The 21,219-nt window shown below is 53.9% G+C and overlaps 2 protein-coding genes across 2 annotated transcripts; one reads left to right on the top strand and one right to left on the bottom strand.

Annotated features, from left to right (window-relative positions):
• The first annotated feature begins 665 nt into the window (after positions 1 to 665).
• On the top strand, positions 666 to 6,557 carry LOC117059807 (tricarboxylate transport protein, mitochondrial-like). Its single transcript, XM_033171652.1, has 9 exons — positions 666 to 835; positions 1,438 to 1,545; positions 2,126 to 2,225; positions 3,036 to 3,174; positions 3,674 to 3,758; positions 4,248 to 4,352; positions 4,481 to 4,596; positions 4,682 to 4,755; positions 6,005 to 6,557. The coding sequence occupies exons 1-9, from the start codon at positions 733 to 735 to the stop codon at positions 6,117 to 6,119; spliced, it is 945 nt and encodes a 314-aa protein (XP_033027543.1). The 5' UTR covers positions 666 to 732; the 3' UTR covers positions 6,120 to 6,557.
• A 62-nt stretch (positions 6,558 to 6,619) lies between these two features.
• SMTNL2 (smoothelin like 2) lies at positions 6,620 to 20,866 on the bottom strand. Its single transcript, XM_033171651.1, has 9 exons — positions 20,404 to 20,866; positions 16,201 to 16,291; positions 14,181 to 14,375; positions 13,703 to 13,765; positions 12,117 to 12,183; positions 11,825 to 11,989; positions 9,398 to 9,515; positions 8,933 to 9,084; positions 6,620 to 8,029 (listed from the first exon to the last, which is right to left on the bottom strand). Exons 1-9 carry the CDS (start codon positions 20,836 to 20,838, stop codon positions 7,903 to 7,905), a joined length of 1,413 nt encoding a protein of 470 aa, XP_033027542.1. The 5' UTR covers positions 20,839 to 20,866; the 3' UTR covers positions 6,620 to 7,902.
• Between the last annotated feature and the right edge of the window lie 353 nt (positions 20,867 to 21,219).

Raw genomic sequence — 21,219 nt, 5'->3', positions numbered from 1 at the left:
TGCTAATCCAACTCTCTAACAACTATGCGCGCGTGCGTGTGTGTATATATATATCTTAAGAAGTGTGCATGCACACGAAAGCTCATACCAAGAACAAACTTAGTTGGTCTCTAAGGTGCTACTGGAAGGAATTTTTTATATATTTGTTATTATTGTACTCTCGCATAGCAGGGTTGGACAGACAAAAGGAAAGCCCTTCACAGTAGCGCAGTTAACCTGTAAAAAGAGGATTAGTCTAATTCCTGGAGGACAATAAGACGTACTAAAGGGCTAACTAGCCATGATGGAGGGGGCTGTGCTCTGCTGCCTTCGCCATCAGAGGAGGCAGCGTTCACTCTAGTTGTCGGTCTCTACTGTCATCCGTGTCCTGCTTCCTTCTCGCTATTGAAGAACCAGGGTAGCTAAAGAGAACCTTCCTACTCAGGACCAATCTACCTCCTATGACTGCGGGGCGGGGGCAGCAAAAGTCCTTTCTTAAAGCATCGCCTTGCGCATGCGCCAATGGCAGCAGAATGTGGTGGGGGGGGAGGGAAGCACCCCACTCGGCCACCCGACTTCGCTTCTGTGCTCAGCCAATCGCACGCTCTCTGGGCCTCGCAGCTGCCAATCCGCGTGCCCCCTGAGGCTGGCTCGAGCGGCCCGCGCCATCTATTAATATTCATGACGGGCTTATGAATATTGTAATCGAGCCGAGGAGTCGCCTCAGCCTCACAGTCGCCTGGGCGTGTCGGAATGGCCGAGACCTCGGAGCCTGGCGGGGCTCGAGCCCCTCCGGTCGCCGCCGCCGCCCCCGGCCGGCCCAAATTGACCCACCCAGGCAAGGCGATCCTGGCAGGTGAGGCAGAAGCGGCCGCGGCGGCCCCACCCCCCACCCATTTTCCTTCCCCCGGGCGGGCGCAGAACACACTGCGGTGCGGAATGAGGGGAGAGGAGGAGGAGAATGTCCCTTTGGTTGACGGCGCGACCTCCCGGTCCCACCGGCGCGGGCGGGTTGGCATCCCTTTTTCGCTTCTCCGTGGCTCCTCCTCGCCTTTAGCCCCCGGGAGCCCCTCTCTGGCCCGGAGGCTGAAGGGTGGGTGGAGAGAGAGCCCTTCAAGGACGGTGTTGCTCAGTGGGCACAGCACCTGCTTCTATCTGCAGAAAGCTCCCGATGCAGCATCTCCAGGGATGGGAATGGGAGAGGACCTCCCGACAGGCACCCCAGACAGGCGCTGCCAGTCAGTGCCGGCAATACTGAGCTAGGTGAACCGTCATCGCCCTCCTTTGGTGCAACGCTGCTTCCTCCGCTGCCCAGACCTGACTCTCTTGAACCACCACCAGCCCTGCAGAGCAGGACACAGCAGGCTGACTCTTGGGGCACGGAGCATCCCTCTTTTCTCCACGCAGATCAGGGCCCAGCTCACTGACGCCTCACCCCCTTTTTTCTCTCCTGCTCAGGCGGCATTGCGGGGGGCATCGAGATCTGCATCACCTTCCCCACCGAGTATGTCAAGACGCAGCTGCAGCTGGATGAGAGGGCCAACCCACCGCGCTACAGGAGCATTGGTCAGCCATCCTTTCCACCCCTTGGAGCGGCTGGCCAGAGTCCCAAGGCGTTTGCATAGCAGGGGGTTAGACTAGATGACCCTTGGGGATCCCTTCAGTCTACAATTCAATGACTGGCTGCTCTGACCCCCTACTGGGACTCCCCTCCTCGTTCTGGTTTTGTTTAGACCCAGTCTCCCTACCCAAGGCAGGTTGGTGGGTGGGCCTAATATCTTCTCAGACATTTGCTGTTAGATTCAGCCCTTCCCAAGAACAAGGCATTTGTGCCCCCAACAAATATCTCTCCACCCGACCCCCTCCTTGTGATCTAGATGGGCCACACCCCCTCTGTGAAATTGAGGCTTCCCTTGAGCCCATCATGTGCAGACTAGCAAGTGAAACAGGCCTGGGAAGAGTTCCTCTGAAAGGAGCACAAATCTCCCTTGCAGCTGAGTTGTCACAGACCCTCTGCCTTGCAATGACTTCAGATTGCCTTCCCAGAACTGTACTCAAGCCAGGAGCTCCAGGCAGCTCTCGCAAGTGAGCCAGTCCGCATTCCGCATCTCCTGTGCTCACAGCATCTTTGGTGCCTCCTTTGCAGGGCACTGTGTGAGACTGACTGTCCAGGACCATGGCTTCCGGGGGCTGTATAGGGGCCTCAGCTCCCTGCTGTACGGCTCCATCCCGAAATCTGCTGTCAGGTAGGCACCTGCTGCTCTTTCTTGGCGACATCACCCTGTTGGATTTTCTCAGACTTGCACACAGGGGCCACTTTGGGGGTCCTAAATACAGCACCCAAACAGAGAGCAGTCCAAATGGACTCACTAGAGCAGTGGTTTTCAACCAGTATGCTGTGGCACCCTGGAGTGTCTTGAATGATGGTCAGGGGTGCCATGGGCAACACTGGCCTCTGTCCCTCTTTCTTTTCCCTCCCTCCTCTGTTGCCCTCTCAAGTCTCTGCCTCCCAAAGGCTTGCACAGCTGTTCATTGCAGCAGTCCTGTCTGTAAGCTCTGCAGGCAAAGGTTGCCTCTGGGAGGCACTTCTCTTTGGGGCAGGGGGGCAGTTCAGAGACCGGAGGGGGGGGGCAGCAGCAGCAGCTGCCCAGAGAGCTCCCAAAGAGGGGGGAGAGGAGGCTGAGGGAACACTCCACAAGGGAGGGTGTCCGAAAAAGTGTGAGAGGATGTCTGCTCTGCAGGCAAGGGTTGACATAACTGGGCTCCTGAGCCCCACGGGGGTGCCACAGAATAATGCAGTTGGTCAAGGGAGCCATGGACTCAAAAGGGTTAAAAACCTCTGCACTTCATCCCCATCCCGGCTAGAGGGATCCCCGCAGGTGGTAGCAGACTCTCCTTCATGGAAAGTTTTGAAGCAAAGGTTGGATGTCCATCTGTCAGGGATTCCGTAGTTGTGATCCCTGCATTGGGTTGGGCTGGTTGACTCTCAGGGATCCCTTCCAACTCTACAATTCTATGATCCCAAGACACAGTTTGAGCCCCCTGGTTTTCTGCAGGTTTGGGGTCTTTGAGGTCCTCAGCAATTCTGCCAAGGACCCTCAAGGGAAGCTGGACAGCAAGAAGAGTTTGCTGTGTGGCCTTGGGGCTGGCGTGGCGGAGGCCGTGGTGGTCGTCTGTCCCATGGAGACCATCAAGGTAGGTGGAGCTCCAAGCATTGGTTGCATCTCATGGCAGATGCGATGGAACTGCAGCCATGAGGCTGGCTCAGGTAGTTGGGCAGAGGCGAGGTGTGTGTGTGAATGTGCCCCCGCCCATAGGCATGGAGTTGCACCCACCGTTGGGGAGGGGTCCTGTCACGCACACATTACATCACACCCTCTTCTCCTAACATTACCTATCTGTGAGGTAGGTCTGGCTGTTGGCCTGAGGTCACGCAGGAAGTTTTGTGGATCAGTGGATTATTTCCCCCCGCCCCCGAACCCAGGTCTCCCTGATTGCAGCCAGGTACCCTGTGCTAAGCACTGCACCACCCAGGCTGAGCTTGATGCACCATTTAGAGCGCATTCTCAGTGTGGAAGGAGGGCACCCCGGCCCTCATTTTCTCCTATCCCATTTTCGCCTTTGGATTTATTGATGAGGAGACACACAGAATAAGTTCGGTGCTGAATTCGTTATTCTTCGTTGCCGTTTGCAGGTGAAGTTCATTCACGATCAAGGGTCCCTGACACCCAGGTACAGAGGCTTTTTCCACGGAGTTCGGGAAATTGTACGGGAACAAGGTAAGCTGGAGCAGAAATGCAGGCAGCTGCTTTTGTCTCGGCAGCAGAATAACAAATAAAGCCCTCGTTACAACTCCTTGGTGGTGAATTCTGCCACAAAGACCCCACCTGGACTCCTGTGTCTGGTTCTGGGCACCCCAGTTTAAGAAGGCTACTGGCAAGCTGGGTGGTGTTCAGAAGAGGTCAACTAACCACTACACCATGCTGGTTCTTTTCTGCATTTAAAGCAGATGCTCTACCGTAGAATCGTGGTTAGAAGGGAATCCCAAGGGTCATCCAGTCCAACCCCCTGCAATGCAATGCAAAAGCACCGAGCTATGGCCTTTTCCAGAAAATTGGGGAAGCTTTGCCCAAGCAGTATAGAGCCACAGGGGTGTCTGCCACACAGAAACCTCTAAACTCTCTCTTGGCCCGAGACCAGGTGGACTTGAAGGCAACCAGGCAGCAGCTGCCCCCTAACCAGAGCTCCCCATTTTCTCTGCCCTGCAGGCCTGCGTGGGACCTACCAGGGCCTCACAGCCACCATCCTCAAGCAAGGCTCCAACCAGGCCATCCGCTTCTTCGTCATGACCTCCTTCCGCAACTGGTATCTAGGTAAGAAGGCGCTCAGCTAAGCCGGGGATGAGCTTTCTTTATCCCTGTGCTGCTGGTGGTGGTGGCAGCCCTTTCCTGCATCAGCCTGAATGTCTCTTTCTTCTCTGCCCTTCTGCTGGGCCTGGCAGGGGACGACCCCCACAGGGAGATGAACCCGTTTGTCACGGCTGCGTTTGGGGCCACTGCGGGAGCAGCCAGCGTCTTTGGCAACACCCCCCTGGATGTCATCAAGACCAGGATGCAGGTGAGGGCACTCCCAGCCACCTCTGGGAAGGGGCTGGATTTCAGCTGCTCTTAACTCCAAACCTGCCTCTTCTCTCTTTCTCAAGGGACTGGAAGCATACAAGTACCGAAACACCCTGGATTGTGCCTACCAGATCCTGAAAAACGAGGGCCCTTTGGCGTGAGTGAAGCTAAACTGGCCGCCTTCATCTTAGCTGACTTGCACTGGGGCCCTTTTGTGTGCTTTAGACCTTTATCTCACTTTCTCTCCTCTTTGGCAGCTCAGTGGTGTTTTAGCCTTAACAATCTTAACGAGGTAGGCCAGGCCTAGATATACTGACTTTACCAAGGCAGCTCAATGAATCCAGGCGGCCTCTTCTCCCCAATCACCCACCCAACAACAGCCAAGCAAAGTGCACCATCTCCCACACTGTACTGGATTTTAGCACTCCAGTTTATCTTCTGCAGTTTTCTTGTGGTTGACTGCCTGAACCCTTCTATCCCAGCTCCATCACTGAGATCACCTGCAGCATCAATGGTCAGAGAAACTGAGCCCTTGGTGTTGCATCAGCCCAGTCCTGTGGAACTCTCTGAAACTGGAGATTCAGCAAGCACCTTCCGGGCCAACATTTAAATGCCTGCTGAAAGCTCTTCTATTCTGCCAGGCCTGTACAAGCAATTGAGAATACACACCCTTCCACAATGGCTAGTTGATGACTGTTTAAAAGTGTTTTTTATGGTTTTGTTTCTATACACCACTGATTTTTTGATAAAAGTATTTTTATAAATAAAAAAATACAGCCTGGGAGGCAGGATACTGGATGGAGCCACTGTCTGGCATTTTCTCCTCTTCCCCCTCTCACATTTTTCATAAGACACACTGCCAATTCTCAGTTGTTGACATATGTGATGTAGCACAAAAGGCATTCACCCTGCCTCCAAGATTTCTCTGTCTTCCCTTGCAAGATGTCCCTACCTGGAGCTGCTGACTCTGCAGGCAGCACACTCATTTAATTAGTATAGAATTGTAGAGATGGAAGGGACCCCCGAGGGTCCTCCAGTTGAACCCCCTGCAATGTGGGAATCACAGCTCAAGAATCCCTGACAGATTTGTTTAAAAACTTATTCGTGGCTTTCATCCAGTGCATTCAAAGGAAGTGTGTGTGGTTCTATTTCCTTTTACCGCTGCCCATTTTATCCACAAAGCAACCCTGCAAAGTAGGCCAGGCCGAGAGATGGTGACTGACCCCCCCCCCCTGCTCACCCAGAGAGCCTAAATAGCTTGGGCTGGGTTTTGAACCCAGGTCTCCTTGGTCCAGCACCCCCGAGTCTCCACCCACTAGCTGCTGTCTGATGTTGGGTTAACAGGTGGTGGCGGGGGACAACCTGTTGAAAACCCCTTTCTAACTTGGGATCTTTCCCTTGCACAGGTTCTACAAAGGGACGGTCCCCCGCCTCGGCCGGGTCTGTCTGGATGTGGCCATCGTTTTTGTCATTTACGAGGAGGTGGTGAAACTTCTCAACAAGGTCTGGAAAACCATGTGAGGCTCTTCTGGTGCAGGAGGGGCTGGCGGACGAATCCCCGTCCCACCCACAGCTCCAGTTTCTCTCCCTTCCCTCCCAACCCAGGAGGGGGGAGCCTTGTAAGGTCAGAGGTTCCCCTCTTCCAGGCTAGCCCCCCAGCAAAAGGGTCACCTTGCTCTTATTAACCTTGCCCACCCCCTCATTCTCTGGGAACACTGAGCGGTACTCCAAAATGCTTCCAGCTCAAGCGCCACATGGCTTTCGTATACCTATATATGGTCAGGAGCGCATACTCTTCCTGCTACCAATTCCAGGGGTGGGGAGAGGTGCTGTCCCCTCCAAGTCAGCTGTTGTCAGTGTGTTTCGGGAGCAGATGCATTACAGGAGAGAGGCTTTGCATTCCAAGCTCAAGCCAGGCACAGCAGCCCCCTCCCCTCCTTTAGAGAAGACAGAGTCCGCCTGCATCCATTTGCACGTGCAGAGAAGTTGGGTTTGTTCCTGGGGGGGGGGGGGGAGAGATTCCTCTCCACTCTAGGAAGGAGCCATTGCACCCATTTCGAGGAAAGCCGTTGCGTGTTTCTGATGTTCGTGCCTTTTTAAGCCTGTCTCTTTTTCTAACTTAGTTGCCGCTGTTATTTAAGGCTGACTTGATGTTTACAAGTTCATAAATGTCGCTTTTTCAGAATAAAAGGACGAAGACCAAACAAGAGCTGCCTTTTAATATATATAGAGAGGGGATTAGAAATGGCCATCTGTACAGAGCCAGGCATTATATATAAATGTATGTATAAATATCAGCAAGGAAGCCTCAACCCAAAAGGCCTGGAGCAGCTCTTGCTGGACTGAGCAAGCCAGGAGCACCTCTTTTGGGTGGGTCAGGGTGGGGGTAGTGGGTGCACCTTCCTAGGCCTAGCAGAACCAAGGAGCCCTCCTTCACAGGGTGCTAATTTTAGGGCTCATTTTCAAGCTGGGAGGGGGGCTGTTTGGGACAAGAGGTCCTGCTCAGTTTCCATATTTGGGGAACTATGCAGAGTCTTCTGCCCTCTAACCCCCTGGGGTCTTCAGGCTGGCTTCAATTTTGTCCAAAGCAGGGAGACAAGAGTGAACACACACACAGACACACACACATACAAACAGCGTGGCCTGCCTTGTAGGTGGGAAATGAAAGTGGGACAAAGAGGAGCCAGGCTGGTCTTGGCAATCTGACTTGTGGCTCCTGGGGCCATTGTTCAGCTCTCAGCTTTGCCACATGGGCTGTTGCACCTTGGAGTTGGGCAGCGGAAGCAAAGTTGCCTTCACAGTAGAAGTAAAAACGGAAGTGGGCTGCCCAATGCCAAACAAACACACACACAGGCTGTGGGGTTCCTTCAAGAACTTACCCCTGGCCGAATCTAGCACCTGGCATCCAGCCTCTGCTACTAACCTCAACTCAAGAAAACAGGGGTAGGTAAGAGGGTGGCACTGAGCTCTGTTGGCACACATGATGAAGGCAGCTTCCAGGCGCAGGCAGACACCCCCGGGGGCCTGTGCCAAATGGAGGAAAGGGCAGCCTGAGCACCTCCTCCAGCCTCAGCTGCCTGGAGAGATCAAGAAACCTCTGCCTCGACCAGTCAGCCCTGCCGCCACAACCCACTGGCACTGGGCCTGGGGCGGTGGCAGCCTCTGCCCGCCTGGGGCCTCCCTCCATGGCAACGCAGGAAGAGGTGGGCACAGGGGAGGGAGCAACTGTTTGCTCCGGCGAGAGCAGTGCCACAACCCTCTCGGCAGGCGGCCCTGGCGGCTCCCTTCGCGGCCTGCGCTGGCTTCATTCAAAGCGCCGGAGGTGGTTGTAGAGGGACTGGACGTAGGTGAAGACGCACATGGGGTCCGGCTTGCGGCCCATCAGCATCATGTCGTCCACTTCGATCAGGCGGTCGCAGCCGGCCATTTTCCTGCAAGAGGCAGCCGAGAGTCAGAGAGGAACATTGGAAGGGCCTGATGATCAGGCCAAAGGGGGCCCATCTAGTCCAGCATCTTGTCCTCACAGCGACCAACTGGATGCCTGCGGGAAACCCGCAAACAGGACACAAGCACAAGAGTTTTCTCCCCTACTGTGGTTTCCAGAAACGGATTCCAAGGCAGTGCATAGCCATTGCGACTAATAGCCCTCTCCTCCTCCGTGACCTTGCCCAATCCCCTTTTAAAGCCATCCAAGATGGTGGACATGACTTCCTCCTGTGGCAGGGAGTTCCACAGTTGAACGACACACTGCATGAAATGCTTTTTCTCTATATTGAATCTTCTTATGCTTCACTGCATTGTTCACAAGTTCTGCAGCATTTCCTAAACTTCTTACTTGCCTTTTCTCCAAGCAGAAAGTCCCAAACGCTGCAACTGTTCCTTATAAGGGAGTCACAGAATTGTAAGTTGGAGGAGACCCAAAGGGCCATCTAGTCCAACCCAAACCCTGCCCACAACTGTCCCTGGTTAGCAGCCAGACACACTGACCCATTGCACCACCTGAGTCACTGCACCCCCTTGATCACTTGGGGTGCCTTATTCTGGACTTTACCCAACACCTTTTTGAGGCGAGGCAACCAGAGCTGTACCATTTTTCTAATGCAGTCATTACTCAGACCTCCCAGCAAAGGAGGCTTGCTCAGGTGGACTTGCCCCAGGCCCTCCATCTCATAGAACATTTTCTCTCCCCACCCCCTGCCCTGCAAGCCCTCCCCAAATGTCAGGCAGAGGTAATAAATGCCGCAGTCTTAACTGGAGAGCCTGGGCAACCAATCTCTGTGCTCACTAAGGGTGAGCTTCCAGCCCAGGAGCAGGGGAGGCTGCAGTCAACTTACTCTGCCGTGCTGAAGGCCACTTCAAAGTTCTCCTTGCGCTTGGTGGGGTCTCGTGCTTGGTAGTCAAATTCCTCTGGGAAGAAGGAGTGGACCAGGGCACAGAATGCCATCCCGTCACTCCAACTGGAGGAGAAGTTCTGCAGGTCGATGTGCTGGGGGTGGGGGGGGGGAAGGGAGGGAGAAGTTAGAAGGAACACTCTGTGCTATCAAGCTTACGAAGCCCCCTCCCCTTTCACAACAGGCCATGGGGTTCTACAAGAGCGAAGGAGGGAGATGGTGAGATGGGGATCCCTACTTGGCCATCAAGTTGGCTGGGTATAACCTTGGGGATCAGGCCCTGCCTCTCAGCCTAGCCTACCCCGCAGGGTTGTGAGGATTAAATGAGGGAGAGGGAGACCCCCATACGCCACCCACTGCTCCGCAAAGAAGGAGGAGGGAGATACAGGCAATGGAATAAACAAATACCTTGTAGCCAATGGTTTTGGATCGGCACCAGTCGAGGAGGATCTGCTTGATGCTGCTCGCACTGGCGACCCCAAAGCTCTGCGACCGCTTCAGCTTGGCCCGCCCCTCCCCTTTGCCCCTGCAGGGAAGAGCGTAGAATTGTAGAGTTTGAAGGGACCACAAGGGTCATCTAGTCCAACCCTCTACAATGCAGGTATATTTTGCCCAACGTGGGGCTCGAACCCACCACCATGAGATTTAAGAGTCTCATACTCTACCAGCTTAGCTATTCCCAGTGTGGAGGCACGGCACAGCCATTGGGGCTAGTAGCTGTCAATAGCAGTCTCTCTCCTCCATGAGCTGGGCTGTGGCTGCCGTGAGAGTTTTTGTCCCTCCTTTGCTCGTGGGAAATTTGACCATCTCGGTCACCCTCCTCTGCACACCTTCTGGCTTTTCAATGTCCTTCCTAAACTATCATGCCCAGAACTGGACACAGTATTCCAGGTGTGTTATAACTAAGGCAGTAATACTATTACTTCCCTTGATCTGGACACTACTTTGGTTGATGCAGCCTAGAACTGCATTAGCCTTTCGGCTTCCGGCGAGGTCGCCATCACGGGCGGTCGCTGGGTTGCCTCGGCAGCGAGGCGACCCAGTTCAGCCCGGGGGTTGGAGCCCTGCCACCGCTACGCGGGGCTCCGGTGAGGCGTGGGAAGAGCGTCCTGCGCCTCGGGCTCCCCGGCGGGCCCGCTAGGCTAAGCACCCTTCCCTCATTCCTCCTGTAAAGGGGGAGTGGGGGTGAAGGGAGCGCGAAGCCAGGCCATTAGGGGAAATGCCCCAACCGGGCGGAAAAGCGGCGAGTACTGGCCTTGATGAGCGACGACGTTCTCCCTGAGAGATGAAAGGAAAAGAAGCCCGGAGGTCGTGAGTACTTAATTGGATTAACTGCTGAGCTTAAAGACTTAACGACCCAGGAGGCTTTAGATAAAGGAAGTCTGCCTGTCTCCCTTCGGAGGCAAGAAAATAACGGATTGTGATACTGTTGCTACTAGATGGATACATTGTCAAGATTTTTTTATGAGTGAGACTTTATAGATCTCCCTTTGGGGCGGAAGAGGATGGAGAATATTCCATTTGAAAGTTTTGGTCTTTGCGCCCCGGTCTCAGAGAAAATGACTGCGAAAACTCTGAACCGAAGTGGAAAATCACTGCTATATGACGGATAACATTGAAATAGAAACTGAAATTTGATACCTATGCCCGTCCTCACCATGTTGGGCTTTGTTTTTGAAATTGTTTTGAACACTGGACTAACTGATGAAGAAAGGATTATTATACTGAAACTGGAACTGCTTAATCAGAAATTGAAGGTTTTGAGTGGGGATATGAAGAAAAATCTACTTCCCACAGAGGAGACCTTCCAGATATTCGATACTATGGAAGAAAGACTTGGCAAAGAGCTGAAGGAGATGATTAGAAAATTGAGTGAGATGGCATGGCAATTCCCGGAAAAAGAAGCGTCCCTCGGTGGTGGCAGCCTGAGGACGGCGAGGAATGTTATATCCAGCCCCCGAGGTGTGAGCTCGGGAGCGAAGGGCAAGAAATTAAGATATTTACAAATAGAAGAATGCAGCATTGAATGGGAGAAGCCAAGAGAAGATGAACAGGGTATCCTGATGCTCGATGCAAGGACTGTTGGGGACTGTGTCTGGTTCTGTGGACGTACAAGAAAAGATGACAATGGGAGGAGTGGTTCCGGTGAAAGATGGAGAAGGACATTGGACAGAGGGGGGATAGGGTGAACTGTGTTAAGTATAGAATATTACTGCTTTGTTATGGTAATCTGAAATCGGAGGGTTAAGACATTAAGTTTTATTTTAATTTTTAGCAAGAAAAGGGATATTTTGAAATTTTTTGTTATTAGCAGCAGTTTAAGGGAAAGAAGAATATTTTAGATTTGATATAAGAATAATTTGTTAAGATTTAAAGAATTGTTATTAAGATTTATGTTTAAGGTTCGAACTTTTTTAAATGAATATAATTTTTTGAGAGATGATGTTATTAAAGTAGAATATGGATTTAAAACCGAAGGAGAGAAGGTAGGGGAAGTCAACTGTCAAGATTTGGAACTAGAACATTCTCTTAAGTGTGTAAACAAGAAGAATTGTATTTGTGTTTGTATTTGATTTATATATGTAGGTGTGGGTGTGGGTTTATGTTTTGTTATGAAAATGCCAATAAATTCATATAAAAAAAAAAGAACTGCATTAGCCTTTCTTGCTGCTGCATCACACTGTGTACTCACGTTCAGTTTCTGGTCTACTGAAACCCCTGAATCCTTTATGCATGTACCGCTGTCCAAGTCAGCTGTACCCCCATTTTGTACATGTGCATATAGATATGAACCCCTCATAGCTACAAATCGGGACCACGGGAGGTGCCACATACTTCCCGCTGTCCTGCTCAAATTTCTCAAAGAGGGCCTTCCTGGCCTGCGTCCCAGAGGTCCGGGGCAGCGTCTGAGACCTCACCAGCTCTCTCCGCTTCTCCACCTGCCTGGGGGGTGGGGAGTGGGATTTTGGGGCTGCATCCCGCTGGTTGTCCGCAACAATGCTGTCAGAACAAGAGAAAAAGGCAAATGCCCTGTTATAACAGAGCTACAGATGATCAACCCTTTTGAAGGTGTGGTGGCTCCCTGAACGATGCCTCCTAGCCCCCCCCCCCAGCCCCAAAGCCTCACCTTTCACTAGCCTGGTGGGCTCCGTAGGTTACGGTTGACACTGACTTTGTCACGGAAGAGAATTTCTCTGCGGATAAAATGAAATGAATGTGGGTGAAGGCATTTTGGTGGTCCTGTCCACCCCCCCCCCCCCATTTACAGAACTCCTGCCCAGGGAACAATTGGCTTTTCCACTCCCCAAAAATCCTTATAGCCACATGTGTCCAGATCCCTTTAAGGTATTTATTGCTGCTGGTTAACCAGGCTCATAAACAGAAACTCCTCTTTGTTGCCTAAGTCCATCTCCTCCAGTCTTTGCGGAGTCAAGGGTCCATCAATGTCCCCTAGCTAATGCAGGCCTGGTGTTTTGAGTGTCATGCAGATCCATGTGGGCCCATAAGAGCATTAGAAGAGTCCACTGGATCAGGTCAATGGCCCATCTAGTCCAGCATCCTGTTCTCACATCGGCTGACCAGATCCCTATTGTGGGAAACCCACAAACAGGACCCAAGCTCACGAATCCTCATCCTGAGGCAGGGGGGTTGCAGGGGGGGTGGAGGGCCCCGGGCAGCGCCCCTGCTGGGGGTGACACACCGGGGGCAGCCCCGCCCACTGGGCTTTTTTTTTACTTGTTTTAATATTTTTTTTTAAATCTTTTAAGGCTATTTTTGGCATTGCCGGGGTGGAGCCGCAGGGACGGCCAGCGAGGAGGGGTGTCACCCCCCCTCGCTGGCCGCCCCTGCGGCTCCACCCCAGCAGCGCCGAAAATAGCCCCCCCTTCCAGCAGCGCAGCTCGGCATGGAGGCAAGGGGCAGGCCAGCGAGGTGGGGTGCCACCCCCTCCTCGCTGGCCCGCCCCTTGCCTCTTTGCCGAGCTCCGCTGCTGGCTGGCTTGCGGAGCCGGGGCATGGAGAGGGGCGGGCCAGCAAGGAGGGACACCCCTCCTCGCTGGCCCGTCCCTCTCCCTGCCCCGACTTGCGCTCCGCCAAGGGAGCCCGGGCGGCGGATTCGGGAGTTTTTGCAGCCTGCGAAGACTCCCGAATCTGCTGCCCAGCCCCCCTTCATGCTGCGGCTGCTCACACAGGCACGAACAGCCGCGGCATGAAGGGGTGCCGCCACCAGGCGGAGGCTTCAGGAGTCTCCCAAATCCGCCGCCCAGCATCCCCGTGGCGGGGCGTCGCGTGCGTCATGATGCACGCACGCACGCACTGCGATGCCCTGCCCCCAGAGGTGCCTCTTGGCTTCCCGCCTAAGAACGCCCCTGTCCTGAGGTATTCAGAGGCATTGCTGCCTCCCACCGTGGAGGCAGAGCATAGCCATTGTGGCTGGTTGCCACCCATAGCCCACTCCTCCGTGAATTTGCCTAGCCCTTTAACGCCATCCAAGATGGTGGCCAACGCTGCCTCCTTTGAGTGGGGGGCAGTTCCATGGCTTAACCATGACAAGCATTTGCTTAAGTCACTCTGTCTCAGTGAGCCCTGAGCAGGGTTAGGATTCCGGCGTTGGGGTGGGCCCTGAATTCACCTCCATACTGTAATTATGGAATCCCTTGTTGTAAATGGCGGGGTGGGGCAGAAGAAGCTATTCAGTTGGGACAAGCTGGCTGACCTGAGGTGACGGCGGCGCTTCCGGTCCTCGTGGAACTTACGCTCCAATTCTTCACTGCGCTCACTGCAAAGAAGCAGAAGTCAGAAGCCTGCAGGTTTGGTTTTCATGCAAAGGAAGGCAGGCGTCTATTTATCGCAAAGCATTTGAAGAGCCCTTGAAGGATCAGACCCAGGCTGATGGACCAGGAGGGTGGGCCTCCCCTTGCTCTGGCAAATGTGTTTGAACAATTGATCCTCTAAGCTGCTGGGGAGATTTCAGGGGGGCCCCTACTACAACTCCCTATAAACTCCCCAGTAAACACATATTTAAAGGGCCTAGCACAAAGTCCTCCTGGCAATCCTGCTGGGGTCGGGGGCCAGCCAGGAAGGATGCATGACACTCACGGGTTGCCTTGGGGGTGAGGCCCTCAACGGCTGAAGGGAGCCGAATGCCTCCCGCTTGCCACCAGCTGCCGGCTGGGTTCCTGCTCTTCTTTTACCTCCTTGGCTTGATGCTTTCGACACAGCCTCGCTCGGCTGCCCTCCGGGAACATTTGGCGAGATGGGCGACCCCGTGGTTTCTCCCGAATAGGTTCCTGACACTCTGGTGACGGAGGTCACAGGAAGGTGCGGCATCCGCAGACTCACTGCCGGCTCGTGGGCCTCGGGAGAAGAATTCGGCCGGTGGAGAGGAGCTGGTTCCTGGGCAAGCCTGGCCTGGCCTTGGGGGGGGGGTACGGGGAGAGACGCAAAAGTAGACTGAGTGCAAAAGTCACTACTGGGGCTCTGCATGTTCATAGTGAACAGTGAAGAAGCACAGCTCACATTAATGGAAAAATTCTAGACCATCCTTTGAAGGAGGGGAGATCCCTCCAAGCAGTTTGCAACATCTTGTTTTTTCCTTCTCCTGAGATTATTATCATTTCCTGCAGCTGACACAAACATGCTATTGCTTTAAACTAACGGGACGGCGGGTGGGGGTGGCAGCGAGGACGGTGGCAAGAAGAATAGAATTGTAGAGTTGGAAGGGACCAAAGGATCGTCTAGTCCAAACCCTTGCAATGCAGCAATACGCAGCTGTCCCATACGGGGATTGAACCTGCAGCCTTGCCGTTATCAACACTTAATAGCTCTAACCAACTGAGCTTTCCAGTGCTGAACGTGTGTGTGTGTGCCCCCCCCCTCCCGGACACAATACTGCTTTTGCCAAACCAGAGATCCGCCTGCTGGCATCCTGTTCTCACAGTGGCCACCAGATGCCTCTTTTGTGAAACACACAAGCAGAAGTTGAGCCCCCTTCCTAAGGTTTCCAGCAACTGGTATTCAGAAGCATTGCTGCCTCCAATTGCGGAGGCAGAGCCGGGCCATGGTGGCTACCAGCCATGGATAGCCCTCTCCTCCTCCATGAATCGGCCCAATCCTCTTTTAAAGCAATCCAAGTTGGAGACCATCACTGCCCTGCTGTGGGAGTTGCACAGTTTAACTCTGTGCTGCATGAGGAAGTATTTTCTTTTCTCTGTCCTGAACCTTCCAACATTCAGCTTCACTGAACCTTTCTCCATCCACTTCCTCCAATTACGACATGCATCATTTTATAAATTTCTATCATGTCACCTCTCACTCGCCTTCTCTCTAAACTAAAAAGTCCCGAATGCTGCAACCTTTCCCCGTAGGGGATTCGCTCCATCCCCTCGATCATTTTGGTTGCCTTTTTCTGAACCACTGTGTATTTAGCTGGGGATAGTGGGTTGCCCTCCTGGATGCTGTTTGGGCTTTTGCCACTGCAGAGATCCTTCTCTGTGTTGGAGAAAGCAGGCAGGACTTTGGGGGCACCTGCAAGCCAGAAGGTGAATAGCAAGGAGTTGGCTGCCCATTTCCTGATTGCCGAAGTTCCCCTGTTCTCAGGTTTGGGTGGAGGGAGGTGGTCAGAGAAGGGAGAAAGGAAGTCCCACTTCAGCCTGATGGCTCCCAGAGCAAGGCTCGCTCAACCCTGTTGGCACCTTTACGCAATCCATGACTTGTGATGTTTGCCTATGCCTGGCTTATGCTCTTGTACTCAGAAAACTTTTCAGCCATTTCTATCCCTCCTTCATCCCCTAGGGGGATCGCAATCACAACTTTGAAAAAGAGAGAATTGAAAAAATGTTAAAAGTTCATGTTGAAAGTTGTAATTGGGTGTTTGTAAACTGCTTTGATTTTCATTCAGACACAAGCAAAAATAAGCAAACAAACACCTCAATAATGTAGATTTAGCTCGTCTTCCCATCTCTGGGATGGATAAAGGGTAAAAGAGGGAACATGTTTAGAGACCCCATTAATAGCCATACCCCACGAAGGCTGCCTTGCGAGTTCGCAAGGTTTAGGGTGGGCCAAATTTGGGGCTGTTCTGGAGCACAGCCTGTGTTTAGCTGCGATTAGCTGCGATTCCTGCATTGCAGGAGTTCAACTAATGACCTTTTGGGTCCCTTCCACCTCTACAATTCTAGGATTCTCCAGCAGGGAGTTACTTGGCTTCCTTACCTCCGGAGGGCTGGTGGTGCCCATTCTCCAATGCAGCTGAGTCAGGGGCTCTCCTGCTCTTCAAGTCACTCAGATCATCTAAGTCCAAACTCTGCAAAAAAAGAAGAGAACTTTGAGAGGAGCACGTGCGGGGCCAGAACCCCAAAGAGCAGAGCTTCAAAGCTTTTCAGAATGCAGTTTTTTGGGGGGAATGGGTGGTGCTTCTGAACCTCAAGTGTGCTGCTGACAGGGGCTCCCAAACTTACCCCCCCATGGACCACTTTAATTTTCCTGCCTGTTCTAGCAATTGTAATACGCTGTGCTAATTGCTGTATGGTTTTTAATTGATACCCCAACCCATCTGACACCTGGAAATAAACCAGATGCCCTCATAAGCAGGACACGAATGCAGCAGCAGCAGCCCCCTCCCCACTGATGACCCCCCCCCAGTCCCCACTCTTCAGGGACACATGCCTTCTGGCAGTGGAGACAGAACATAAGCATCAGGGGTCAGAGCCATTGACAGCCTTTGCCTCCTCCCTGAGTTTGTCTCATCCGCTTTGAAAGCCATCCAAATAGGTGGCCATCCCTTCCTCCTGAGGCAGTGAGTCCCACAGTTTGTGCTGTGTGAAGAAGGACTTTGTCTGTCCTGAATCTTTGAACCTTCAGCTTCATTGGGGTGGGGTGGGGGGCTTGTTTCTAGTTGCCCATGAGAAAAAGCTGCACAGACAAAAGCTGACACATTTCTGAAAAATCATTATGTTTATCAAGCAATCTGCGAAATTACAATACAGAATTACACCCACACCCAAGGCAGGATTATTATACTTGTCACTCGTGCTAAAAAATGTCTCCAAATATCAAAATGAACTTCACCTAAAAAATGTCTCCAAATATCAAAATGAACTTCACCTTAGCCAATCTGCAAGATTCAGGTCCTCAGTAAAAAAGACTGCACTGTTCCCCCCCACCACCTGTCAAGAAATGACATGCAGCCCTTGGTACAAACTTAAGCCAGGAACTGCAACCCACTGGCAGGAGGTACATCACCTGGAGAAGATGTGCCCACCTGGAATCAGGGATTTGCAAAGAGCTCCTTTCAAATATTGGCCTGGGGCCTGGAACAAGGAGTGTCTCTCAGAGCATGTACAAAGCATGTTCTCTTCATCAGCTGAGTAACCACAGCCTCCACCAGGACACAGAGAAAAACCTCAAGGCACGGGAATGTGGGATCTGGGAGGAAAGTGGTGACCTGTGCAATATGCCTGGTTGTCACCCGCAGGTGGTGAAAGGAGGACCTCGGAGACAGCCAGAGGGCAGGTGCCTGTAGAGCAGCTGACTAGACCAGTGCACCCACTAGGTGCTATTACCTCTGGGCAGCCTCTATGGCTGAGGGGTGAAGGGGGAACGTGGAGACCTGGACCTCACTGGCCACCCTGCAATGCCCTCCAGCCACAGCTGGATTAACACTCCAAAGTGAGGCTGCCATAGAACCTTAAAAGTTGGAAGGGACCTGAGGGTCATCTAGCCCAACCCCCTGCAATGCAGGAATCTCAGCTAAAGCACCCATGGCAGATGGCCATGCTAGCTCCTCTCATGGAGTCTGTTCCACTGCTGAACAGCTCCTACTGTCAGAAAGTTTTTTTTCCATGTGTTTAGTCGGAATCTCCTTTCTTGTAACCTGAGCCCTCTCAACAAGGCAGCAGGAAACATTTGCCACTGCTAAGCAGCAGCTGGCCCCAGTTGCCCTGAGGCACCACCAGTGACTGCCATTAGCCCAGGATCGGCTCGCATGACACAGCGAGGGTGCAGTGCTGGGAGCTCAGCCCCAGCCGACGTGGGGAGCACCCAGAGGTGAGCTTGGAGAGAACAAAATGCAGGCCCTTCTGAAGCCCCAGCTGTCAACCTCTGCTGTCGCTGAGCGTAACATAAACCAGACCCACTCCCTGCAAAAGCCATTAATCGTGCTGATGGAAAGGCCAGAGGCTGGTTGCTGGGCTGGAGGGGGACTCCAGCTGCCTGTGCTCCTCTCCCCCCCTTCCCCCCAGGGCTCAGCTGCCAAGGTGACGTCATGGCTAAGTGGTCCTGACAGCAGCAGGCGGCTCAAAGCAGGAGCCACCTGGAAGCAGGAGCACACAGCTGGATCACTGCCTCTGCCTCCTCCACTTGGGCTTCAGAAAAACACAGCAGAGGCTGCAGGAGGGGCTGGGAGACGATCTCTCTCACACACATGCAGGCCAGCGAGATAAACAGTGGAAGCAGAAAGTCTCTGCAAGGTTTTGGCCCAGCAGCGGAGATGAGGCTTTGCAAAGAAAGGCAGATCAGAAGTCTGGGAGAAGGTCAAGGCATGAACCTCCTCATGGAGATGGCCTTGATGTCCCCACACCGACAGATGGGGGTGGCAAAATCTGGGGCCAAACCAGCCGCATAACCCTGCTAGACTAGATGTGCCCCCTTTGGTTTGATCTAGCAGACTGTTCTTATGTCCTTATGGTGGTTTGGGTCAAATGAGGAGAACTGGCAGGCCAGAGGTTCCCCACCGCAGCCCATCAACCTCCCCAGTCCAGAGACTGTGCAGCTCTGAAGAGTCATGCCGTGGGGGGTGCAGGTGGAAGCAGTGTTAGAAACCCAGATACAGCATATAAGCTAGGAGCCAAATGCCTCCTTAAACCAGGGTTGCAGTCACCAAAATGGAATGTCCTAGTTGCTACTTTGAGGCCAGAGGGCTCAAAAGTCGTATTTCTCAACAATACCTTTTGGTTCTTGAAATTTGTTCCGATCGTGCAGATAAAAATATCACGGGCAGAATTCTAAAGGACGTGTTGCTAGTGAAGATCCAAGGAGCCCCAGGCATGCACCGCCAGGTGGTGGAGACGTCAGGTGGCATCCTGGTACCCACACATCTTCACTTGGTCGAAAGTGACCGGTAGCCAGGTGCAAAATGCACTTGGTTCAAACACTGGGCAGAAGGACAAATGTGGGTAGGACCCTGCCTGGGGTCTTGTCAGATGGGTCTTCCTGGCTCCTGCAAAGCTCCTAGCCTTTGGTCCAATCCAACAGAGCCTGAATAGTGGCTGATCTGATCTAACTTTTGTTGCATGCAGCTAGGCAAAGCTCTCTCTCCAGGAACAGTTGCTTCTTATTAACTTCTTGCGAGTCTAGTTTGCCTGTGCTTTGGGGAAAACATTTTAACATCCATGTCCCCAGATTTCCCAGCATGGGGGAAATTAGTAAGCCTCCCCCGCCCAGCAAAAAAGGGCAAAAGGTGATCCCCACAGGACTAAATCCACCCGATATCCACATTGAGAAATCCCATCTCCTCCACAGGAGGTAGGGACACCAAGTCCCAAGTCACCCTTCTATTTAGGGGCTTGGCAAGCAACTGGTCCTTAAGACATCCCTAGCCTCAACCTCTGGCCGATTCCCATGCCCCCACCAGCTGCTTCCCTTGGCTCCGCGCTCTTGAAAAACAGCCTGGTCAGTCCTGTGGCCCAATGCCAGACAGAGGACAGCAGTACTCTTCACATGCTCCAGGGTGCTTTCTTTCTGCATCCCAAATCCAGCACTTGCAAAAACAAGATATGCATCCTGTGGTGCTTTAAAGACTGGCACGTTTAGCTTTCGTGGTTACAGAGACCATTTCCTCGTGAAAAGAGGTTCTGGGCTGGGGTCACTGAGAGCAAGCTTTGCTCGGCCGCACAATCCCCCAGGAAGGAGGCGGCAGCGTCCCCCAAACTCCTCCCTCGCTTGCTGCCGGCGCTCTTTGCACCGCCCCGTGGCCGGAACGGGCTCTTCCTTCCTCGCCCACCTCGTTCTCGTGCTGGTGGGCTGCGGCCCTCCCACGCGGAAACGGCTACAGGGGGCGTCGGAGGGCCGCCGCCACCACCACCCGCTCCAGCCAGAGCGCTCGACGTGCTTAAGCGCTCGTGCAAACATCCTGCCCGCAGCAAATCCCCCGCCCTCGAGGGTCGCTCGACAGCCGCCGGTGTGGGGGCCTCTTTCTTTCCTCCTCTCTCCTTCCCCACCCCTACCCCGCCCCCTCGTGCCAGAGCGGTAATTCTTCTAAAGGAAGGAAAAGCCCCCAAGGATTGCTGTGTGGACGGAGCCTCCTTGACCGTCGGAGCCGAGAGGGAGAAGGGGACGGGAGGGCCTCCAAACTATCGGGGTTGCTGCTGCTTCTTTTAAGACGCGATCCCACCTGCCCGCCCACCCCATTGACTTCACCTGGCTTTTGGTGGCGAGCGAGAGCCGGGCGTGGCTGGCGAAGCGGTTGCTGTTGCCCGGCCAGGGCGCCGCCGTCGTAGGGGCTTCGGGCTCGGGACTGGAGGCGTCCGGGAGCCCCGCCGCCCGGTTGAGGGCCTCCACCTGCCGGGCCAGGCGCTCCACGTGCGCGCGCAGCTGCCGGTTCTCTCTCTGGAGCTCGGACACGTTGTGTGCCAGCGGGTTGGCCAGGCGCAGCACTTCGGCCACCTGTCGGTCCACGCCGTTCTTGAAGGCCTGGATGTCCACGTGGATCTCGCGCACAGCGCCGCGCAGCGTCTCCTCATAGCGACCCAGCGCCTCGCACACCGTCGCCGCATCCTGCGCGTTCAGGTCCGCAAGGTCCCCCGGCGACGACCCTGAAGAGGACGCCGCTCCCCGCGACGCGCTGACCTCCATGGCTCCAGAGAGCGCAATCGGTGTTCAACACTTGCGGCACCTCGAAGCGCCCCGTGTGTTCATCCGCTTCTCTGGCCGGCCAAGCCGGACCCAGCCTTTTATAGACGGCAGGTGGGAGGGGGCAGGCCGCCGCCGCTCTGGGCCTGGAGAGGGATGGGTGGGCGCGATGGAGGGAGGGAGGGAGCAAGCAAAGACGCGCGGGGAGTGGGAGCTTCCTGGCCGCTACAGACAGCCCCCTGGGGGGGGGAGGAGCTGCTGGCCCGGCTCGCCTCTCCTCAGTTGTTGGGGCGCAGCTGCCAAAGCAACTATTCGTTATACCGTAGTTGGGGGTGGGGAAAGAGGGTCCTCCAAGAGGCGAGGGGGTGCTCCGAGAGGGAGAGG

The sequence above is a fragment of the Lacerta agilis genome, chromosome 15 (assembly GCF_009819535.1).
Source record: "Lacerta agilis isolate rLacAgi1 chromosome 15, rLacAgi1.pri, whole genome shotgun sequence".
Taxonomy (NCBI): domain Eukaryota; kingdom Metazoa; phylum Chordata; class Lepidosauria; order Squamata; family Lacertidae; genus Lacerta; species Lacerta agilis.
The sequence above is the reverse complement of the archived record's forward strand: the minus strand, read 5'-3'. Positions and strand labels throughout refer to the sequence as shown.

Coding starts and splice junctions, on each gene's coding strand:
- LOC117059807 (XM_033171652.1), top strand. CDS start 733: ATGGCCGAGACCTCGGAGCCTGGCGGGGCTCGAGCCCCTCCGGTCGCC. Junction 2,226..3,035: donor ATCCCGAAATCTGCTGTCAG/GTAGGCACCTGC, acceptor GGTTTTCTGCAG/GTTTGGGGTCTTTGAGGTCC. Junction 4,353..4,480: donor CTTCCGCAACTGGTATCTAG/GTAAGAAGGCGC, acceptor TGGGCCTGGCAG/GGGACGACCCCCACAGGGAG.
- SMTNL2 (XM_033171651.1), bottom strand. CDS start 20,838: ATGGAGGTCAGCGCGTCGCGGGGAGCGGCGTCCTCTTCAGGGTCGTCG. Junction 14,376..16,200: donor GCACCACCAGCCCTCCGGAG/GTAAGGAAGCCA, acceptor CCCAGGAACCAG/CTCCTCTCCACCGGCCGAAT. Junction 13,766..14,180: donor GAAAGCATCAAGCCAAGGAG/GTAAAAGAAGAG, acceptor GCTTCTTTGCAG/TGAGCGCAGTGAAGAATTGG.